The sequence below is a fragment of the Pipistrellus kuhlii genome, unplaced genomic scaffold (assembly GCF_014108245.1).
Source record: "Pipistrellus kuhlii isolate mPipKuh1 unplaced genomic scaffold, mPipKuh1.p scaffold_m20_p_16, whole genome shotgun sequence".
Taxonomy (NCBI): domain Eukaryota; kingdom Metazoa; phylum Chordata; class Mammalia; order Chiroptera; family Vespertilionidae; genus Pipistrellus; species Pipistrellus kuhlii.
The window spans coordinates 10,284,168-10,307,105 of NW_023425471.1; the positions used below are offsets into that span (position 1 = coordinate 10,284,168).

Below are 22,938 nucleotides of genomic sequence, written 5' to 3' on the forward strand. Positions count from 1 at the left end.
TCTTTTTTGTCAAGGTTGCATCTGGTTACATTATTTACTTAATGCAGGAGGATGGAATGTCTAGAGATTCTGTGACAGTGTTTTCTACATATATCTTAATGTCATTTTTATGTTTATGTGGCTAGTATGATTCTAGCAAAGGTGCATTAGTGTATGGCTGTGTGATAAGGGTTTTATTTTAAAGTTTGGGGCATTTTGGTTCTTCTTTTTCTCCTTTAGGCGTTGACAAAGGATCCTCAGGATTACCCTGATAAAAAAAGCCTACCTCACGTACATGTCGCTCTCTGGATAAATTCTCAAGGAGGCAGAAAGGTGAAAGCTGGAGATACTGTGTCGTATGTCATCTGTCAGGTAAAAATATCATAATTAAGACTCATACCACTTATGACACAAAGTAAAAGCCAGATGGCCACAGTGTCTTTTCTTTAATAGACTTTAAGATAATTGATGCTGTCAAGAGATGGTTTGGTCTGATTGGTTTTATAGCATTTAAAAACATCAGTCAGGATATGGCATATTTTATTAAAGTTTTTGTAAAACAAAGACTTGTGTTTTGGGTCACTGAAATTAATTTGGTGAGACAGGTGTATGACAGCAACTACGGTTAACTTCAGTGAAAATGTATGTAGGTATGGTCATATGTCCAGCAGCAGTCATGTATCATTCCTTTTGCCACCAGTTTCCATTATGAATATTGGTAGAATAAGAGAGTAAATGCATTTTCCATAGTCTTTGTTCAAATAATTACTTGAAAGAAATATGAAATGCATGATTATATGGAGAAAGATGAGATATCCTAAAAATATACCTTATCGAGAAAACACAAATCAAAGTTTCCTCCCCCCCCCCTTTTTTTTTCTTTTCTTTCCTTCTCCCAGTTCCACAAGGCAGCTCTGAGGAACCTCTAGGCCTTATAGAGCACAGCTTGACATCGCTGTTTTGTTTTTTTTTTGAGAGTAGCATGTCTCTGACAATTAGGGATGGGGAGATTGGACAGGACAGAAGAGCACTTCTTTTCTTTGAAAACACTTCAGTTGGAACAAAGGAGAAGTCTCATTCCTTCTCTCTGTAAAAAAAAAAAAAAAAAAAGTCAGTCAGTCATAGCCTCTATCCAGATTCTTTAAAATGATTATGATCTGGCCTATCTACCAAAAGGCATAATTTAATTTTAAATTAATCATTGCATTGTGTTGTGACAGTAAGAAGTTTTAGATAAATAAGCCTTAAACTTCATTGCAGTAGCATTGATCTTTGTCGAACTATACTCAATGTGTTTTTAAATCATAGAGTCTTTTCAAAATTTAAAAGTCATCTGCTAATATCTGCTCAGTACTGTAGATGATGTACATAACTCATGATTTAACTACATGGACTGGATTCTGTCTCCCTCCTAGGGTTACCCTTGATTAAGAACTGTTACAGAAAACCAATTCCTGCAGGAAAATATTTCCATAAATGTCTGACTCGCTCAAGCCCTTAATGTGCTTTGCATATTGCCTCTGACAAATCTCATCTCAAAGAATAAAAAAACCACAACAATTTTCATATTATGCAAGTAAAGATTTTGATAAATAGGCCAGTTTTTTAAAATTATTGTCTTCACATACATGGAAAAACTCTTGGATTATTAATGAGAGGAGCAATATGGCAGCATATAACTTTAAATAGTAGCTAATAATGAAACCCAGCCACAGTTATGTTTTAGCTAAAAGCAGAATGGAGATGTATGGTAGTATGACCGATGTATTTAAAAGTCAAAGTTATGTTTTTTTTGATATCTAAATAGTAGGTCTTGCTCGGCCAGGATGGCTCAGTGGTTGAGCACCAACCTATGAACCAAGAAGTCACTGGTTCCATTCCCAGTCAGGGCACATGCCCAGGTTCGATCCCCAATAGGGGGCATGTAGGAGGCAGCCAGTAGATGATGTTTCTCTCTCATCGATGTTTCTATCTCTCTATCCTTCTTCCTTCCTCTCTCTAAAAATCAATGAAAAAATACGTAACTCTTAGGTCTTATGATTTCTTCTTCTCAGGGCTTATTGATACAGAAAAGCTCAAGTGCTGATGCTAACATACTACAATAAATACAATTTGCTGTCTTTTCAACATTTCCCTTATCCACTGGTACTGGACCTTAACTTGCTTGTTGAAACTACAGTTTATTTTTCTTTTTATTAACTTATTCTTCTCACTGTATCCCAAGAAATGCTCGAGGCCTTTATTTTGCCTTTGTCCCCTAGCACTGGGACATGCCCATTTTCATCAAAGCTGCCTACCTCTTTTGCTTTTCAGAGCTCATATTATTCTTTCTGTGCTTTACTACACAAGCATATTTTTAGACTATGTTTTTGAAAATGTATGATCATACATTTTAAGAGAATTGTTTATTGCTCTAAGCAGAAGTGCCCTCCAAGTAGAGCCTATCTCTTAAACAGGTTCTCTTTTGTTTAAAATTTACATTTAGAATACAGTGTTCTACTGATAACTTACTCAAACTATAATTTTAGATGAGTTCAGGGTAATGTTTCTGGTATCTAATTTGTGTTGTAGTATGTGGTCTTGTAAAACCTACACGAATTATTTGCTGATATCTTAAATCAGCATTCACTTATTGCTTAAGTTTTAAATGCTTACTTATTTAACTTTCGGTGGACATCATTTCCATAAGGCATGACTTTAATACTTTCAGGGGACCACTTGTCATCTGTTTAAAATTTTTCCCCATTACTTTTTTACTAAAGATGACTACATAGTTTTGAGTGAATTGACTGTACCCAGTTGTTTCTGTGAAGCATGTACTTTGTGAAGTTCATGGGTACTTCAACCAAGACCAACATTGTTCCTTAATCTGATTTTAAAGGTATATGCTGCATGTTATTGCATATACCATGGGGGTCTTGCTAGATGAATTAGGTCTTATGTCACAGCCTGAGTATTTTTCTAATACAACACGGCAAAACCTGTTATTTATCCATTCTTTTTGCATTTAGTTAGGTTTAAGCTCAGATTTTTAAAATACATTAAGAAATGTGTTTGGGTCACTGTTAAAACTAATTTTTATGTGAATATTTAAAATAAAAACTTTTTCAACTGAGAATATGCTTGGACATTTTCAACTGCTGATGAGAGCATCTTCTAATGGTATATTAGAAAGTAACTCAAGCGCCGGTTTTTTTTAATACTCAAGGATATTTTTCATTGATTTTTTTTTTAGAGATATTGGAAGGGGGGGGGGAGTGTCAGAGAGAAAAACATTGATTGGTTGCCTCCTACATGTGCCCCGACCAGGGCCAGTGATGGAGACTGCAACTGATGTACGTACCCTTGACCGGAATTGAATTTGGGATTCTTCAGTCTATGGTCCAGTGCTCTAACCATTGAGCACCCAGCTAGGGCTCAAGTGCCATTTAAAAAATACATATTTGTATTTATTTCTGAAAGGAAGGGAAAAGAAGAGAGACAGAAACATCCATAATGAGAGAGAATCATTGATGGGCTGTCTCCTGCACACCCCCATTAGGGATCGAACCCGCAACCCCTGACCTCCTGGTTCATATGCATACTCATTTCGTCAGTGTAATTTTACTCATCTAAAAATTCAAACTTCTGAAAGGGCAACAATTAAAGTTGATTAATTTTGCCCAATTGTTTTTACTGTGTTATAAACTCCTGAAAAATATAAGCAAGTCTTTTGATCTGAGGTTTGCTCCCTTTTCAGATATTTCATTATATCTTAGAATAGGTAGAACCTAGTTGATAAATATCCCAGCTTGTTTCCGTCAGGAGCCCAGCCAGAGAAAAAGACCCCCACTTCCAGTCTCTGGTAAAGACAGCGGCGTGGAATGCTGCTTTTGCTTTGGGCTGGGCTCTGAGCTGAGAAGGGACTGATTGTAGCAGGAATGAAAGAATAGGATTCACATTATAATCAGTTTTGCAGAGCAGCTGAGCACTGTGAATAGTTATAATTTACTAGTCTGAATATTAAATTCTGTTGTTGCGGATGAGAGGAGGAGTGGAGTGAGCTGTTGGATGTTGGTCCAGTAAAGTGATGAACTTTTTGATTCACAGATGATGGTGACATCACCCACAGGACTGTGTATGGGCCAATTCTATAGAATTTCACAGCTTTTCTTTTTATAGAGTAAAGAGAAATCTCCTTAAAAGGCTCTCTGACCATCCTCCTTGCCTTGAGGAAGAACCATATAAACTGTGCAAAATGGCATGCCTTTCGTTCCAGGGGCCAAATATTTTGCTTTAGGCCAACTCCACCAGATACGTCATTAATTTTACTCTTACCTGTTATATCTTGCACATAAGTGATTACCCTGTGGGTTTCATTCCCAGCTTTTCCCCTTGCTTATTTGCTTCTCAATGATATATGCAGTTCTTGTGGACAGTATTACTCCCGGGACTTTATTTTTTTAAAAATATATTTTATTGATTTTATACAGAGAGGAAGGGAGAGAAATAGAGAGTTAGAAACATCGATGAGAGAGAGTCATAGATCAGCTGCCTCTTGCACACACCCCCACCGGGGATATGCCCGCAACCAAGGTACATGCCCTTGACCGGAATCGAACCCGGGACCTTTCATTCCCCAAGCCGACACTCTATCCATTTAGCCAAAGCGGTCCCGGCTACTCCTGGGACTTTAAGATGATACCATGACTAGCATGCCTTCATGAAGGGGTTGCATTAACATAATAAAAGGACCACACATGCCTTTTGTCATCACTCCTAAAAGGCCCTCTGACTAGGCTAATTGTTAGCAAGTCTTCTCAATGTGTTTCTGTGATGAGACAGGTGGAATTATTTAATCTAGGCATGCCATTTTGTTGGTTTCATGTATCCACAAAAAATAGAACACAGCACATGCTGGATTTACATTCTTCAGCAGTGGGCGAGATGTTCTCCTTCATCTTCCTACTCTTAGATGCTTATGAAATGTTCACCAGTAGGTTAGAACTTCTCGATGCCCTGGGTGGTGTGATTCAGTGGTTTGCGCATTGTCCCATGCACCAAGGGGTTGCCAATTCCGTTCCCTGTCAGGGTGCATGCCTGAGTTTCAGGCTTCATCCCTGGTGGGGGGGCGTTCAGTAGGCAACCAATCAATGTTTCTCTCATTGATTTTTTTTTTCTCTCCCTCACTCTTCTTCTCTTTCTGAACATCAATAATGAGATTTTTTTTTTTTTTTTAAAAAAGGACTTCTTGGTGTTTAGAATTAAATACACAAAATTTGAATTCTTGTTTCTCTTTTGACCAAGCAAGTGTGTGGAGGGTTGAATTTCTTTCTTTTCTTTTAAAAAAAAAATATATTTTATTGATTTTTTACAGAGAGGAAGGGAGAGGGATAGAGAGCTAGAAACATCGATGAGAGAGAAACATCAACCAGCTGCCTCCTGCACACCCCCTACTGGGGATGTGCCCGCAACTAATGTACATGCCCTTGACCGGAATCGAACCTGGGACCTTTCAGTCCGCAGACCGATGCTCTATCCACTGAGCCAAACGGTTTCAGCGAGGGATGAATTTCTTACAACGTTCCTTGTACTGTGTCCTCTTACAGGATGGGTCCAATCTCAGTGCGAGTCAGAGGGCCTATGCCCCTGAGCAGCTGCAGAAACAAGACAACTTAACCATTGACACCCAATACTACCTGGCCCAGCAGATCCACCCAGTGGTGGCCCGGATCTGTGAGCCGATAGACGGAATTGATGCTGTCCTCATAGCAACATGGCTGGGTAAGTGCCCCGAGTTCACATAGCCCCTCCCCCAGCAATAGCAACATTCTCCGTCCTCTCTCCTTTAACTGTTATGGGCCTTTTTATAGGCACAGTGCTGAGCCAAGCACTCCTTTGTTTAAAACTGGGCATTCATTCTTGTAGTGCTTTGGTTAATGTCTGTCTCTGCTCATAGACTACAAATTCCACATACTTGTAGCCACATGCCTGCTCCATAGTTGGCACTCAGTCAGTAAATGCTGATGGGAGAGAGAAGGCAATAGAAAGGATGGAGAAGATTTGGGGCACCTTTGTAAGTCTATGAGTTCATTGTTGTAGCTTCTATTAGTGAACTTACATTACTAAGGAGATCGATGGTATCTTGATTGATTATCTCTAAAGATATTTTCACAGAAAGTAAGAAAACAGCTTTCTTAACATTAAAAAAGTTTGTTGTGGTATTCAGTTCCCTGTGAGTACCCTAGTCTCACGTTCATTTAAATTCTTTTAAAATCGGGCTCATTTTTAACTTCTAGGACTTGGCTGAGTCCTTATTTTTCATCATCCCACGAGGTGCCAGCCAACCCGCAAACCTCAATGTTTTGATTTCGTAGTTGTCACCAGATGGTCATCTCTTGCGTAGAAATGTAAGAGTTACATTGCTTTAAGGTCTCGGCTCTATTCCTTCCATTTTATGCACAGATTTCAGTCATGCATAATAAAGTCCTTAGATCGTTCCTCACTATCTACAGGTAAAGTTTAGAACCAGCCACTGACATTTTGGGCAGTTATAGACTCTTAGCCCGCTAGCTCCAACCTGTATTTGTAGCCTTATTTCTTAAACAGTATACTCAGGGTCTCTTAAATATGGCATTGCTCACTCTGTCCCTGCTTCATGGAAAATCTCCCCCTCTTCTCATTGAAATGTCTAGCTTAAGACATGGGTTTTTGCATCATAGGCACTTGGGTACCAGTGCTGATTGTACTTCTGTGGCTTTTACAAGCCTCCACATCCTTGTCTAAACCCTGGTTCCTGAAGTCCTAAATTACAGTTGCTCTGAGGGAGCAGTAAGATGTGGCAGGTGAGCCCAGCCAACATGGCTCAGTGGTTGAGCATCGACCTATGAACCAGGAGGTCATGGTTCGATTCCCGGTCAGGGCACATGCCCGGGTTGTGGGGCGTACAGGAAGCAGCCAATCAATTATTCTCTCTCACCATTGATGTTTCTCTCTCTCCTTCTCCCTTCCTCTCTGAAACCAATTTCACACACACACACACACATATATATTTTAAAAAGATGATGCATGGGAGATGCTGACATAGCCCAGGAGCAGAGGGAGTGCTTAGTGAGTGCTGTTAGCAGCCACATCCCACCCTCCTGCCAGGCTCCTGCATAAATATAGCAAACTCCTCCAGTCCTTGAGATTTGCACATAGTTAGTGCTCAGTGTGCATTGTAGACTGAGATTAGACAGATGAATTATCAAGTCACATATTCTCCATCCTGCTCCTGCTGAGTATGTGTCTGAGCTCTTCCCACAAGTCCTGTTTCCACTATCCCATCAGTATCTGCTCTGGAAGTGGAAGCTCATTTTTGACATTTGCCTAAGCAAAACATAATTAGGGAGATAAAAATTCTGCTACCCGAATCATCATATAATGTATTCTCAAAGTTGAGTTGTATTTGATGATATTTATAAATCCTCAGCTGGGAGGTGGGAGCATGAGTGCACAGTATTTTTTAGCTTCCTTCTTTTTTCTCTCTCGCCTCTGTGTTCAGTGCTTACTCTACCGGATGCTGCGATAAGTATTTTGCATATATTTATCATTTAATTTTGCAACAGCCTCGTGCGCCTACATTGTATTTGTCCCATTTTACAGAGAAGGAAGCCGAAGCTTAGAGGAGTAACTAACTTGGTCTTGTCACATAGCTGGCAGTGACTGAATTGGGGCCCAGCTCTGCGTGACTCTAAAACTTGTGCTCCTAACCACTGGGCTGAACTGTATTGCCCCCTCTTAGCTCTGAGAGGTGATGATAGATGTTTCAACCAGGAGTGGGATGGCGTGGATGTGAAGGCTCAAGAGCTTTAATCTTCTCCCTCCTCTCCTCACTGTAAGCCCCACCCCTCCCCACTGAAAATCCCTGAGCAAAACCATTCTTTTGTTTAGAGTAGATCTCCCAGTTTTTCCATTTGTATGATCAAGAACCTGATCTAAATGCTGACCATTACCCTTTCCTTTTTTGGTTTTGGATTTTCCAGTGCTGAGGAGGGATAAAAGGAATAAGCCCCGTCCCATGAATGACATTTACCAGATAAATGTGGAGCCATGTATTTAAGCAAAAGAGCTGTAGAATAAAGAGTGGTGGGGCCTGCCCAGGGGATAGCCTGATGCCAGCTCAGCTTAAGAGCAAGTGGGGACCAGACTGATTTTGTTGGTTCTGGGGCTGTAGTTAAGATCTTTTGTTTGTTTGTTTTGTTAATTCTCACCCGTGTATATGTTTCCATTGATTTTTAGGGAGAGAATAGAAGGGAGGGGGGAGAGGAGAAAGAGAGAGAGAGAAACATCTGTGTGAGAGCAACGCATCCTTTGGTTGCCTCCTGCATGTGCCCCTGCTGGGGCCAGGTATCAAACCTGCAACCCAGGTACATGCCCTTGACTGAGAATCAACCCAAGACTCTTGAGTGCACGGCGAAGCTCTAACTATTGAGCCATGCCTGCCAGGACTAAAGATGGATTTTATATAAATTAAGCATTGGGCAGAGTTTGACTTGCTTAAAGCCAGACTTGATCCTAATTACTGGTCATAGGCTGCCTTAGGAATCCAGTTTTCACACATGATTCCAATGGTCCTGGTAGGTTCCATCTTCAGAGCTTTCATGTTATTACTGACAGATCGCAGTCAACAGAGGGAACCCTCTGGGCTCATGCACGGTCCATGGTCCTGCCATGCCCCAATCTCTCCTATCTCATCACCTGCCCGTTCTCAGTGCAGCCCTGACTGTACGGACACTATTCTTTTTTTTTCTTTTTTTTTGATATATTTTATTGATTTTGTACAGAGAGGAAGGGAGAGAGATACAGAGTTAGAAACATTGATGAGAGAGAATCATCAATCAGCTGCCTTTTGCACACCCCCCTACTGGGGATATGCCCGCAACCAAGGTACATGCCCTTGACCGGAATCGAACCCGGGACCCTTCAGTCCCCAAGCTCTATCCATTGAGCCAAACCGGTTTCGGCCGGACACTATTCTGGTCAGCTCCTTCTTGGTGCCAGGTTGCCAGTTAGAGGTGCCAGAAGGGCCTGTGCCCTCAGCCCCCCATCATATTTTTCTCATTTTTATCTTCTGCCACTGGCTAGCAGTTTTGTTTTTTTTTAAATATATTTTATTGATTATTTACAGAGAGGAAGGGAGGGGGAGAGAGTTAGAAACATCGATGAGAGAGAAACATCCATCAGCTGCCTCCCACACACTCCCCACTGGGGATGTGCCCGCAACCAAGGTACATGCCCTGGACGGGAATCGAACCCGGGACTTTTCAGTCCATAGGCCGATGCTCTGTCTACTGAGCCAAACTGGTTTTGGCTTGATAGCAGTTTTTATACTGAGGGCGAATGAGGTTGTCATTATCTTGCAGTCCCCTTCCTCCCCTGCCCACCCTCTTCTCCCACAGCCATCGCCAGCGGTATCCACATCTCTATCTACCGAAGTGATAAATCTCATGGTCCCTTATCTCCCTGTCTCCTCCTAGGAGGCTCCACATTCATGGAGCTCGGGACAGTATGTGCCAGGCACCATGAAGATCTGTAGGAAACACTGCAGCTCCCCAGGCACACATTGCCTGCATTTGCACTCTGCCGTATTCAGGAGCTGTACTTTGATCTGCATCCTTTATTCCTCCACTCCAAGTGAAAAATTAGGGTGGCTGTCCTTCATTAGGGAATGTGAGGTCCCTGTTATCAGTTCTCACTTAGCCTGCGGTGTTAGAGAGGAGGAGGGTGGAGATGGGGAAGTGGTGGCAAAGTAAGGGGAGTGTTAGGGGGTGCGTAGTTTCTAAGAGGTGCAAGCCGTAGGCACCAAATTACTATAATTTGTTTTTAAAATTCTAAATCTGTTTTCTTTATGTAAAAAAAACTGCAGTTAGCGAACTGACACTGTTAAATAAGTTGAAGTGTAAAAATGTATACATAGAATGCAAGCCCTCCGACTGCCTAATCACAGACATCAAATAATTCTCTTGCTTTTAATGCAGTTTTTATCTTTGATTAATGAAACGTATTATAGTGTTGAAACTTTACTGAAGTTTGATACTTTGTCCTTTTAGTGGGCACAAAGAAGTCAAGAATAATGGCATAATTTCATTTAGGAAAATTATTAAGTTCATGATTTTTTATTTTTAAGATTCTTTTGTGGAGAGCAACTATATTTTTCAGCCACCTTTTCCTTTTTCTATTGCTTTTATATTGCTTTCCTTGAAATGAAAGGCAAGCATCAAGTGTTGGTTTTATCCCGTGGATTCCCTTTGGAAATTCTCTATTTCTCCCCATCAAGATACCTCCTGAAGTCTGTCTGGTGGCATGTTGTGTGGCCAGGTGTTCTGTATGGGAAGGACATTTTAATGAAAAGGAGAGAGGGTAGTCTATTAAATGAGGGAATGAATAAGTCTGTTGAATTGAAAGAGAATGATTTATTCTCTCTAATAACTAATGGTCCTTATTATCCCACCGTAAAATGAGTATCATTTTTCCGAAATCCATGCAAGATTATTGCTCTTGGGCTTAAATAAAGCAAAATTTTACTCTTTTCCATCTGTGAATAGAAAAAAATATATAGTATTACGCTTTTATACAATAGCCCTTTGGGAAACATGGCCACTAAAACTTGGAACTCTTAGCTTTTGTTCTCCAGACTATAGGTTTTTCTCTCTCTTGTTCTAATGAAAGCTCTTTATAGTCTGTGGATGAAATATTCACAGTGTGCGCCAACATCCATATAGTCTTCTGTACCTGGCAAAATAAGCCAGTGATGAGAATAGTCTTAAAGTTCATTCTTGCCCAGCTGGTGTCACTCAGTGGTTGAGCGTAAACCTGTGAGCCAGGAGATCACGGTTTCATTACCGATCAGGCCACACGCCCAGGTTGCGGGTTCAATCCCCAGTATCGGATGTGCAGGAGGCAGCCAATCAATGATTCTCTCTTATTATTGATGTTTCTTTTTTTAAATATATTTTTATTTCAGAGTGGGAAAGAGAGATAGAAACATCAGCGATGAGAGAGAATCATTGATTGGCTGCCTCCTGCATGCCCCACACTGGGGATGGAGCCCACAACCCAGGCATGCACCTTGACCAGGAGTCAAACCATTACCTCCTGGTTCATAGGTTGATGCTCAACCACTGAGCCAAACCAGCCAGGCCTCTGATGTTTCTGTTTCTCTGCCTCTCCCTTCTTTTCTGAAATCTATCTTCACTAATAAAAGAGTAAGATGCAATTGATTGTACCTTCGCGATGCCCACAAGCCAATCAGGAGTATGCAAATTAACCCAACAAAGATGGGTTAATTTGCATACTGGCTGGTTGGACATATGTACAACTGGTCACTTAAAACGGAATCATTTGTGGGTCTGGAAGGAATTAATTCAGTTTATATTATTTCTAAGGGGAAAAATTATTTGGTTTTCAAACAAATCGCTTCTCAAACAGCCTTTTGGAACGAATTAAGTTTGAGAACCAGGGTTCCACTGTATTTCATCTATATTGGCACTTTGAATTATACTAGAGGCCTGGTGCACACATTCGTGCACCAGTGGGGTCCCTCGGCCTGGCCTAAGGGGATTGGGTTGAAACCAGCTCTCTGACATCCCCCAAGGGGTCCTGGATTGAGAGAGGGCGCAGGCTGGCCAAGGGACCCCACTGGTGCATGATTGGGGTCAAGGAGGGACCTCAGGAGTGCTCCAGGGCATGTCTGGCCAGTCTTGTCCATTCCCGGTCAGCTGAACCACAAGAGCAAACTAACTTAACGGTCAGAGCATCTGCCCCCTGGTGGTCAGTGTGCATCATAGCTATGAACCAAATGGTCGGACACTTAGCATATTAGACTTTTATTATATAGGATAATGTCTTTCCTCTAATGAGCGATGACTTGTACAATAGCTGTCAAGTATATTTCTTCATGGTCAGTGATAAAGTTTAAGGCATTTATCTATCTGGGCAGTTTTCTCATTGGCCCTGAGAAATTATAGATGTCTGAAGAATGTGAGAAATTAAAATTTAATTTAGTCTCTGAAAGTAGTGTTTAAAACAAGACGGTACACACTTAACCCAATGTGTTCCTGGCTTAAATTAGAAAGTAAAAATTCCCTTGTTAAAAAAATGGCTATATCACGCACAGTGTGGATGGTAGTTTATTATCTCAGAAGATGGGATCCAGTAACATCTTCTAAGAAGTAAGTGCAACAGTGGGCCAGGTGGGGTTTGGGGACCTTTGTCAGGCTCGGAGAGCTATATCTACATAAGATAGGAAGTGAGATGAAGTACAGGTGGTTGGGCATAGGATGATGACACCAGTAGGTGTCTCAGGTATTACTGTATCTATCAAGACTTTTGTCTTTTTTCATGATTAAACTCTTAGAAGAATGCCCATACTTGACCGTCATTTCCAAACATTAAATATGTTCTATAAAATAATGGTAAAGTTTTAAAAGTAAGATCATACCAAAAGCAAAGTAGGATAGTAAGTCTTGTCAGCTGATGAGAACTGCCTCTTTCAAGATTTAGCACCATTCCAAGTGTATTATCAAATGGCTCATGTTCTAGGCCTACTTTTTCATTCAGTGAATGGATTGATGTTGAATACTTGCTGTGCTCAATTAATGGGTCTTGTAGGTGATACAAAGTTGAGTCAGCCACGGCTCCTTTACTCAAATTACAGCCCTGTGGATTCACTATTTTGGGGAATTCCAGTTGGGAACACAGTACATGCCTCAAAAGATGTAAAAGAAAGGATTTTTGATGGGCAAGGGAAGCAAAGCCTCACTGGGAAGAGTGTATAGAAATGGAAGCATTTGAGGCATTGTGGGAATGTGCCGTGGAGGGGCCAGTGTGGGGTTGGGAATGGTTGTCTACCCCACCTTGCCCAGTTTTCCCAGCCCATTGATGCAGTGTCAGGGGTCCCGACCTCATTCACAGGGTAGCCCACGCGATCTCAGCCACTCCTCGTGACACATTAGGGAATTCATTGAGAACCTCTTAAAGAGTATCAGCCGCAAAACTTTGCACCTCAGTCCCTACAAAGCAAACCCATGATGTTGTTTCTGTCTCAGTAGCCTGTAATTCTGAGGGCCTGCAGTGACATGTCTCTCCTAACTCAAGCAGAGACCTCTGAGAACTTGGAACCAAACTAGAGCATGTTTGGAATAATCAGTTGGACTAGTAATTCCTAACTCTGGCTTTGTAGTACTTGGAGTATTCAAAGGAAAATGAGAAGTTTTTGAATTATTTAAGTTAGATCAATTTTTTACAAATTTTAACTTTATTGAGGAATAATTGACAAGTATAATTGTATAAACTTAAAATGTACAACATGATGATTTGATATACATTGTATAATGATTATTAAGATCAATTACACATTCATCAGCTCACATACTTAACTTTTTTTTGTGGTGAGAATGCTTAACATCTAATCTCAGCATTAAGTATACACTGCCATATTATTAATTATAGACCATTTTTTTAAAGATTCATTATTTCAGTTAAGTACATCAAAATGACACCAGGATTATGTAGTCCATGAAAAATGGGTAAGATAGAATAAATGTAAATGGTTTAATATAGGATTGTACACAGATACTTAGGTGATATTAAATATATATGTAGAAATAAGACATGAAAGGGTGAAGGTGGTGAAGTATAGGTTCCTTGTTGAAAAAAAAGTCACTATTATTTTATTAATAAAAATAAGATAGTTTTTTACAATAGCTGAAGAAGAAAAACAGTTTTAACACTTACTGACTCCTAAAAGATTGGTGTTACGGATCTCCTGCCTGACTATTTCCTCGCCATATCTGCCTGCATCGCTGGAGAACAGAGGTCTTAGTTGTAAGAGAAGTGACTTTTTGTTTATTATTTTATTTTCCAAGTATTTTTTCTCAGACTTAAAAATAGTTACTATCTTTTCTCATATTTAAAAATAGAAAAGACACTTCTAAAGTTTTTTCCTGCCCAGAGGTACACGTCTTACCAAGTTAAAATTCACATTCAGAGCTGTCAACAAGGGCATTAAAAATAATCAAGTGAGGTCATAAAAGTGCTGTTCATTAGAGTTTCTTTCCTTTTTGTTTTTGTTTTTAATATTGGGTGACATTGGTTAATAAAATTATAGGTTTTAGAGGTACAGCTCTATAATATATCATCTGTATATTGTATTGTATGTTAACCCTAAGTCAAGTCTCCTTCCACCACCATTTAGTATTTTTTTTCTGCCAAGATTTGGGAGTTATTTTGTACAGGACAATAAAAATTTTCCATTTGTCTTATGGAGGCAGTTTCAGTTGTCTGTCACTTGTATAGTCAGTTGTTTAGGTCAGAAGTCCAGTATTTTAAAAAGTCTTATGGAAAATTCTAAACATATACAATAGTAGAGAGAATTTTGTCAGACGCCCCCATGTGCTCAACACCCAGCTTCAGCAGCAGTCTGCAACTGTGGTTGATCTTATTCTGCTTCTCCACCTCTTCTGATTATTTTGAAGTGAATCCTAGAGAAAATGTCATTTTATCTGTAAACTAGAGGCCCAGTGCACGGATTCGTGCACAGGTGAGGTCCCTCGGCCTGGTGAGGGGGCCCAGATTGCAATAGGGAGGTTCCCCAAGAACCGCAACTGCCAAGTCACTGCAGCTCGGCAGCTCCTGCATTGAGCATCTGCCCCCTGGTGGTCAGTGCACATCATAGCTACCAGTCAGACGGTTGCTTAGGTTTTTATATAGACAGAGATTTTATTTTGCATTTCTAAAAGACAACATAGCTACAATGCTGTTACTAGGGGGGCGGAAATCTTTATTTCATCAAATGTCCAATAAGTGTTTATATTTTCCTGATCATACTATGAATACACTTTTTATAAAAAGCTCTTTGTTTGAATTGGAATCTCGTCAGGGTCCATATGATAGTTAATCTTCTCTTTTTTTGTTCATCCTTCTGATTTATTTGTTAAATAAACTGGGTATTCTGCCCTATAGAATTTTCCATATTCTGGAGTTTGCCAATAGTATCCTCTCCCCTGTATTTCCTGTAAAGTGGTAGTTAGCTCTGAAGTCTTGCCCATACTTCAGTTCAATTTTCATTTTTGTGAATGCTACTTCTAGGAAATAGTGTGTACATCTGTGAAGAGGTACATAATATCTAGTTGGAATCTAACACATTTTATAACAACCTTATAGGTATATCATAAGAAATACTCAGTATTCACTTTTCTCACCTTTTCCAATGTTAATGTCCTTATCTAATGTGCATTCAGAAAAGTACGCAAAACCTAACTGAACAGTTTAATGAGTTTTCACAAACACATACCTTTGTAGTCAGTTCAAGAAGCACCCTCAGGAGTCCCCTTTCTCCTAGATATTATCCACCGCCTTCCAGAAAATGACATCATTACTTATGACATCATAGATGAGGTTTTCTTATTTTGGGATGTTACCCAAGTTGTGTCTGTATTTTTTTGTGCCTGGCTGCTTGCATTCAATATGTTTGTGAGATGGGTCCATGTGGTTATACTTCATTTCTGTGCAGTATTTTATTGTTTGAATATGCCACACGGTGTGACTGAATGTAAAACCTGTGGGTTCTTCCCACATTGGGACAATTTTGAATAGTTCTGCTGTGAGCATTCATGCACATGACTTCTGTGGAACAATTGCATGTATTTTCTGTTGGGTATATACTTAGGAGAAGATGTCCTAGGTCATAGGGGATGTCTATGTTCAGCTTTAGTAGATACAACCAGTTTTCCAAAGTGGTTCTGATGTGCACCCTGCCAGCAGTATGTGAGTGCTCCACATTCTTAGCCAGCACCTGGTGTTTTCTCTTTTTCTTCTTATGTGTTGGCATAATGTTGTGGTTCTAATTTTCATTTCTTTGATGATTGATAATGTTCGGTACCTGCTCACATGCTTAATTGCCATTTGGATATCTCCTTTTGTGAGGTGCTGTTGATCTTTTTCTACTCTTCTGTTGGGTTGTCTTTTTTTTACTTACTTGCAGTCATTTCTTATCAATTTTAAATGAGTCTTTTGGAAATAATATATCACAGATACCTTCTATTTGGCATGTTTTTTTTCAAGTGTAATTTACATACCAAGAAATGCTACAATCTTCAGAGTATCATACAGTTTATCAAGACACAGAACATTTCCATCACTTAGAGCAGTGGTCGGCAAACTCATTAGTCTACAGAGCCAAATATCAACAGTACGACAATTGAAATTTCTTTTGAGAGCCACATTTTTTAAACATAAACTATATGGGTAGGTACATTGTTATTAACTTCATTAGGGTACTCCTAAGCTGGCCTTTGCTAAAACCTTAAGGGACCAAAGAGCCGCATGTGGCTCACACTGTTGAGTAATGAGTTTGCTGACCACTGACCTAGAGAGTTCCCTTGTACCCCTTCCCAGTCAGTACACCCCCTCCCAAAAGCAGTCACTCATCTGATTTCTATGACCATGGGTTAGTTTTGCCTACTCTAGAATTCTATATGTTATTTCCTATGGTATATCTTTTTTGTGTTCAGCTTTATTTTTCAGATTCATCCATCTTTTTGCATCTATCAGTATTCATTCTTTTTCATTGCTGAGTAGTATATAATTTATTCACTGGAAGCCTGGTGCACGAAATTCGTGCAAGAGTAGGCCTTCCTTCCCCTGGCTGCTGGCACCGGCTTCCCACTGGCACCCGGGACCGGGCTTCCCTCACAGCCCCGGCATCGTCCAGAAGGACATCCGGTCTAATTAGCATGTTACACTTTTATTATTATAGACTCTCACGTTGATGGGCAGCTGAACAGAATTGTTGCCAATTTCTGGTTATTATTAATAAAGCTGCTGAACATTCTTGTACAAGGTTTTTGTGAATGTAGCATTTACCTTTTAAAAGTTCATTAACTTTTTGTTTAATCACACTAAATTTTTAGTTTCTGTATTGTTCTCTAGGAAGTCCAAATATATGAAAGCCGCCAAAGCCGGTTTGGCTCAGTGGTAGAGCGTCAGTCTGCGGACTGAAAGGTCCCGGGTTCGATTCCGGTCAAGGGCATGTACCTTGGTTGCGGGCACATCCCCGGTGGGGGGTGTGCAGGAGGCAGCTGGTCGATGTTTCTCTCTCATCGACGTTTCTAGCTCTCTATCTCTCTCCCTTCCTCCCTGTAAAAAACTCAATAAAATATATTTTAAATATATATATACATATATGAAAGCCTGAATTTGTGCAAGAGATAAATGATTTATTTCCTAAAATAGAATTTTAGAAGAAATTTACTGTAGGATTTCATTAATTAGCTTCCTAGTGGTTTGAGTCATACTACAAACAACCTACTTGGGAATATCAGTTACTTACTCCATTTGGAGTTTCAGTCATATGGATTATTCCCTCTTCCTCACTTGTGTGAACATATATATTGTCTTTACTGTAGTTATTTACAGTCTTTTGGAGGAAGAAAATTACTTGGTCAAATGTATTAGCCTCTCTCAGCCATGTTTAGGGACTTGAGTTTTGAACAGTGTAAATACTCCTTTATTGGGGGCATGTGAACATTCTAAAAAGACATTTACAAGGGTTAGAAAGTACAGTGATAAGAAAAATAATTTTGTGCAAAATACCACATTGGAGGTGTGTGTGATAAGAATATGGTGATGTTAAGTAAAAAAACAAACAGTATTGCCGAGCTCCTCCACCCGAATGCCTGTGATGTTACTTTCTATAAATACTTTTTGAAACATAACAGCTTTGATCCTGTTGCCAAAATAATGTGAGACCCTATAAATTTTCTAATTATAAATGACAGTAGTTTAATTTTATTCTGCTGCGCCTTCTGTCCCACCCCCAAGAGAAAAATGGTGTGGCTAGATCACTAGAAGTCACAGTGTTGAATGACAGCACATACCATTTCTCCTTATTGTGGGGCAAACTGCTGCTGCTCTTCCCCTGGAGAACTGGTGCCAAGTCCTACCAGTCTGCCTCCTTTTATTCTGTGCCAGACCAAATGGTCAGACTCACCTGTCAAGAGCGAGGCTAGTCAAAAGTGGAAGTTCTTTTCCTCAAATGGGGCATAAAGTTGATTTTTTTTTAAGCCAGTTATTTCGAAAAAGCTCTCAGGAGAGAGAAGGAATTTGGAATTCAGTTTTGCATCTCTTGCTCAAAGGCTAACAGGATTACTTGCTGTATGATGAGCATTTTAATATTGATTATACAATGCACATGTAAGTATATGCCAACTGCAATCATAAAGATTTTTGCTTTAATTTCTGACAAAAGTGTCTAATTTTGGAGAGACAGTAATTACAAATAGAGTTCTTTGCAACAGCTCTAGTTTGCACATTTAAAAATTCAGATTCTACCTTTAGGTGGCAGCACCAGATACTTTTTCCTGTTGTCTCACTACAGCCTTAATGAGTTATGTATAAGCCGGGAAACTTTCAAGTCTCCCAAAACTTCAAAATAAGCTGCTTATTGCCAATTTTGTGAGGACAAAAATTATGTTGAGTAAGTTGGGGGCTTGTTTAAGCCTGGATTTTGACCTTAAAAAACATTCTGAAGGCAGTGATCTTTACTTTCTAACATGACATTATATGTTTTTTTAAAAATATTTCATTTAGCCCTCTGTGATTTGCCTGGTGAACTTATAATTGTCCTCCCAATAAAATAATCTTTATGACATTTTTTGTATTCAAGCAACTTGTCCAAGGATCATTATATACCTAATATTTTAAGGTAATTAGTGTCTTTTCTCTTTATATATTAAAAGGTTAACATTGACTTATGACCATGAGTGCTGAGATGAAAAAGTTCCTTCTCTTGAAAAAAATCAGCTCGGGAATAAATTTAAAGTAATTAGCTAGGCCAGTTGGCTTTGTTGTTTCCAGGGGCAGATAAGTGTTCTTTGTGGAAATGGGTGTTTAAAGGAGACATTTTGTAAGACCTGACTTTTAAAATAACTTTGTCACCGAGACCAGTTTGGCTCAGTGGATAGAGCGTCGGCCTGTGGACTGAAAGGTCCCGGGTTCGATTCCGGTCAGGAGCATGTACCTTCGTTGCGGGCACATCCCCGGTAGGGGGTGTTCAGGAGGCGGGTGATCGATGATTCTCTCTCATCGATGTTTCTAAGTCTCTATCCCTCTCCCTTCCTCTCTGAAAAATCAATAAAATATATAAAAAAATAAAAATAATTAAAATAACTTTGTCCCCTTGTTGGGCTTTTCACTGTAACAAGTGAGGTAGCCTGTGGCCAGCTTTGGCTTTTCAGCAGGCAGCCTGGCCCGTGCCTCGCAGGCACTAAGCGAACCTGGCTGGGCCTGGAGAAAGCTTTCATTGCTCCCCTGTCACAGCCTGGCCAGTTCTGTACATGTGCAAAGCTAGGGTCATTCCGTTCCTTGATTTTCAGGTTGTAAGAGTATCTTGCCTTTTGGAAAATCCTTGCTTATTATTTTCCCTTACTTTCTGAGTAATGGTCTGGGAAATGGATGAATAATGGTGTCATCAGAGAAAAGATGAAGCTGCATCTTCATAAAGGAAGACATTATGTGAATTCAGTTGGATTCATAACTAGAGTTAAGACATTTTTGCAAGTTGCTCTTTACTACAGAGACAAAATGGCATCATCCAACATCCACTCCTCTACCCCTCCCTCACACCTTCACTCATTTGCTGTTTCTCTTAGGGGATCGCTTACTTGTAAAATAAAAATGTACAGTGAGTCTTGGGGCCAAGTGACTTACATTGCAGTAATTTATGTCACGCACCAAGAACAATTTTTTCAAGTTGTTATTGAATGTGTATTTTTTGTTCTTATTATGCACTAGCTTCTTAGAAAATACTCACTTTGATGAATTCCTACAAAGAGCAGCTATTAAGTGGCTGTGCAGCATGAAGATGTGTTTCATTTTGAGTGAACCTAGTCCAGACTAAATGATGTTTATCCACTCTTTAATTTTTTATCTGTATGACATTAAGTATTTATTTAAAACAGTTTGTCCTCTGTTGTCTTATTTAAACTGTAAAAGTGCATGATTGGTGGTTCTACATCCATTTTGCAGGTGAGTAAGCTGAGACTCCAAACTTATTCTTTGTTCAGCACCTTCCACTGTGTCAGAGTTAACCTCATGTATTACTAGATGTCACTTGACAATTGACCAAAGAAGATTTAGCATCTTGTCACCGAATTCTGAAAACATCTGTTAGATTATCTACCAATGCAGCTGTTGATAGAGTCAAAACAATTTTTAGATATTTTTGGTATTTGAAATTTTTACTTAGTGAAGTTTTATGTTTCTTATTTACCATTATACAAAAATAGGTATGCTTGTTTTCCTTAGACTTCTAAACAGCCTAGAATTCTTAGGTATTACTAAGGGGTACTTTAAAGAAAATATTATAAGATATATTGTAGTATAGAATAATTATCTTGAAGTTTCAATTCAGATAGTGAGTTTTGAGAGAGATGCTTTGACCAAGGGTAAATTAAATTGGTTGGCCTTAAAAATATTTATTTTCTCAAATAGACTGGGCAAACAAGATAGCATAAACTATATATCAATTGATTTATTGTGTCATTTTGATTGAAATATGGAAGATATATTTGGTTCCAGGATTGTTAGGGACATTTTGGCCCATAGAATCTATAAAATCATTTTCTTGCACATATTCTATACTTTTGAATTCAGAATACCAAAAAAAAACCATGTCACGTTTTGTCTTATATGCTGCTACTGAATTTTAACCACTGAATTAGATTGCAACCTACATGCTGTTAACTACTGAGCCAAGATGGAATCGACCACTGCATTGAAATCAGGATTAGCAATTGTGTCTGCACTTGAAGGAGTTGTAATAGCAGTGAACTTGTTTTCTTTAATGGGGTTTTTATTCTCTATTTTCAGTTTTAATGATGATTCTTTGATTTTAAGAGATTTTCTTTACCACAGTGCACATTTATTTGAGGTTTTCTTTATAACTTTAAGAAAATACTAAAACCATCCTGGAGAAGTCATTAGTTGCTTCCAAACCCAAATGTCCACTAGCATACACCTGCATTGTTTTAATGCTGCTTACTTATTTTATTTATAATCTCTTATAAAAAGAGTCCTTTGTCCATGTGATAGGAGACTATCTTGAGTTCAAATGATTGTGTGTGTGAATTTAAAACTATTCTTTTGTGAGTTTTTTTTTTCCCTTGGGCTTATTTTTTGGGTAAAGGAATTGTACCTTTCTAAATTTGCTTTTTTTTCTTTTGCATTAATAGGACTCGATCCCACCCAGTTTAGAGTTCATCATTATCATAAAGATGAAGAGAATGATGTTCTACTTGGTGGCCCAGCACAGCTCACCGATGAAGAGAAGTACAGGGACTGTGAGCGATTCAAATGCCCATGCCCTGCATGTGGGACTGAGAATATTTACGATAGTGTCTTCGAGGGTTCGGTTAGTTGTTTATTTTTTTCATTTTGTGAGCAAATTGACATAAAGGCCTTTTCTCCTCCCTATTTGTCTAAAAAAGAAGAAACACGTTGCTTTTATGTATTCAATATTGTTTTTGGCTTCCTAGAGTGTTTGGCCTTGGTTTCTAAATGGAATCTCTTAAAAAGATCTAATTATCTTAAAGTATTTTTATTGTAATTCCTTAATTAGTAACCTGTATTTCCCCACTCCCAACCCAATTTATTAAGACTTAGAGCAATATTTTTCTGTATCTTAAATCAAGTTAATGGGAACTAAGTGTTTTTGGAAAGTTTTTGTTTATCTTTACACATCCCACTTGCCTCCTTTTTGACAAAGGTACTCCGATTATCGTTTCTGCTGTCTTTGCATGTCAGACATTTAAAAAGTCACAGGGAGACATTCCTTTCAAGAAGTACTGCCAAAAAATGTATCATTGACCTTGGATCAGAACTTGAAATGTGGCCAATTTACTTGATTCCACTGCGGGGTTATATGTACTAGCCATTGGCAGTACATATAACCCTGAGTAGGCAGCAGAACCATGGAAAACCTTGAAACTGAAAGAAAATGCTTCCTTTATCTAAATTAAAAGTAATTATTTTAAGTTAATTTGGACAAACAGCAGATGTTTTGAATTTTTTTGAATCAAAACAAAGCGGTCTTTGGAAGCAAGTGCAAGGAAGAGGCAGACGCAGATCAGCAATACATGCTAAATCCTTGAGTTTTGCTTCATTACAGCTGTAAATAAGATAGTTAATTGCATGGAGGCTTGACAACTTGCAGATGGGCTAACTGGAAGTGCCGATGTCAAGCTCTCAAATCTCTTCCACCTGGAATTGCTTAGCGCGGTGGTAGGGTTATGTACCAGATTGGAGCAGAAACCAAGATGTTTAAGTATCAAGAAGGAAAACACATGGTCCAGAAACCCCAACAGTTTCCCTGTATGTTTTCTTTGTCTCTGCTGAAAACAAAACAACACAAGACGTTTTCTCCAGATACTGATAGTTAATTCTTGCAAATGTCTACTTCTCCTGCTTTCCCTCCCCCAAATGCGTTTTAAGGGGGTTAGGAATTTTCTTTTTTCATAGCTGACAAAAACTGATTGCTTTGTGGTATAACACTTAAATTTTAGGCTTTGTTCTTAAAATTAAGATGACAATATGAAAGCAAACTAATGTCATTAGCGCACTTGCTGTATCCTCCAGTTTGTAATGAATAAGGGCAAATTTAAAATTTTGATATGTCTTTAAAGGATGTTTCTTTCCGATAATGTCACTTCACTGGTATTTTCACAGGGAAAACTCATTTATCCAGAGAGTCTGTCATTTATTGAGTGTTTTAATAAAAAGTGATATTAGGGTTTTCCCTTTGACTTCATGCTCCATTATGATGGTGGCAAAAGAGTGGAAGTTATATGTGACTCAGGAGATCTTTGGGAGGAAAGCAGTTGAGGAAATAGAGCTAAATGAAGAATATTGTGCACCAGGACAGCATATAAGCTTTTAAGCACA

The 22,938-nt window shown here is 39.1% G+C and overlaps 1 protein-coding gene across 2 annotated transcripts in view; it reads left to right on the top strand.

The window, feature by feature from the left end:
- The window catches only part of POLA1 (DNA polymerase alpha 1, catalytic subunit), a 310,112-nt gene that overhangs the window by 127,460 nt on the left and 159,714 nt on the right, over positions 1-22,938 (top strand). For both annotated transcript variants that reach the window (XM_036439656.2, XM_036439660.2), the window contains exons 31-33: positions 220-351; positions 5,568-5,742; positions 21,231-21,409. In XM_036439656.2, coding sequence (XP_036295549.1) covers positions 220-351; positions 5,568-5,742; positions 21,231-21,409 — 486 coding nt within the window. The remainder of the gene's footprint in view (positions 1-219; positions 352-5,567; positions 5,743-21,230; positions 21,410-22,938) is intronic.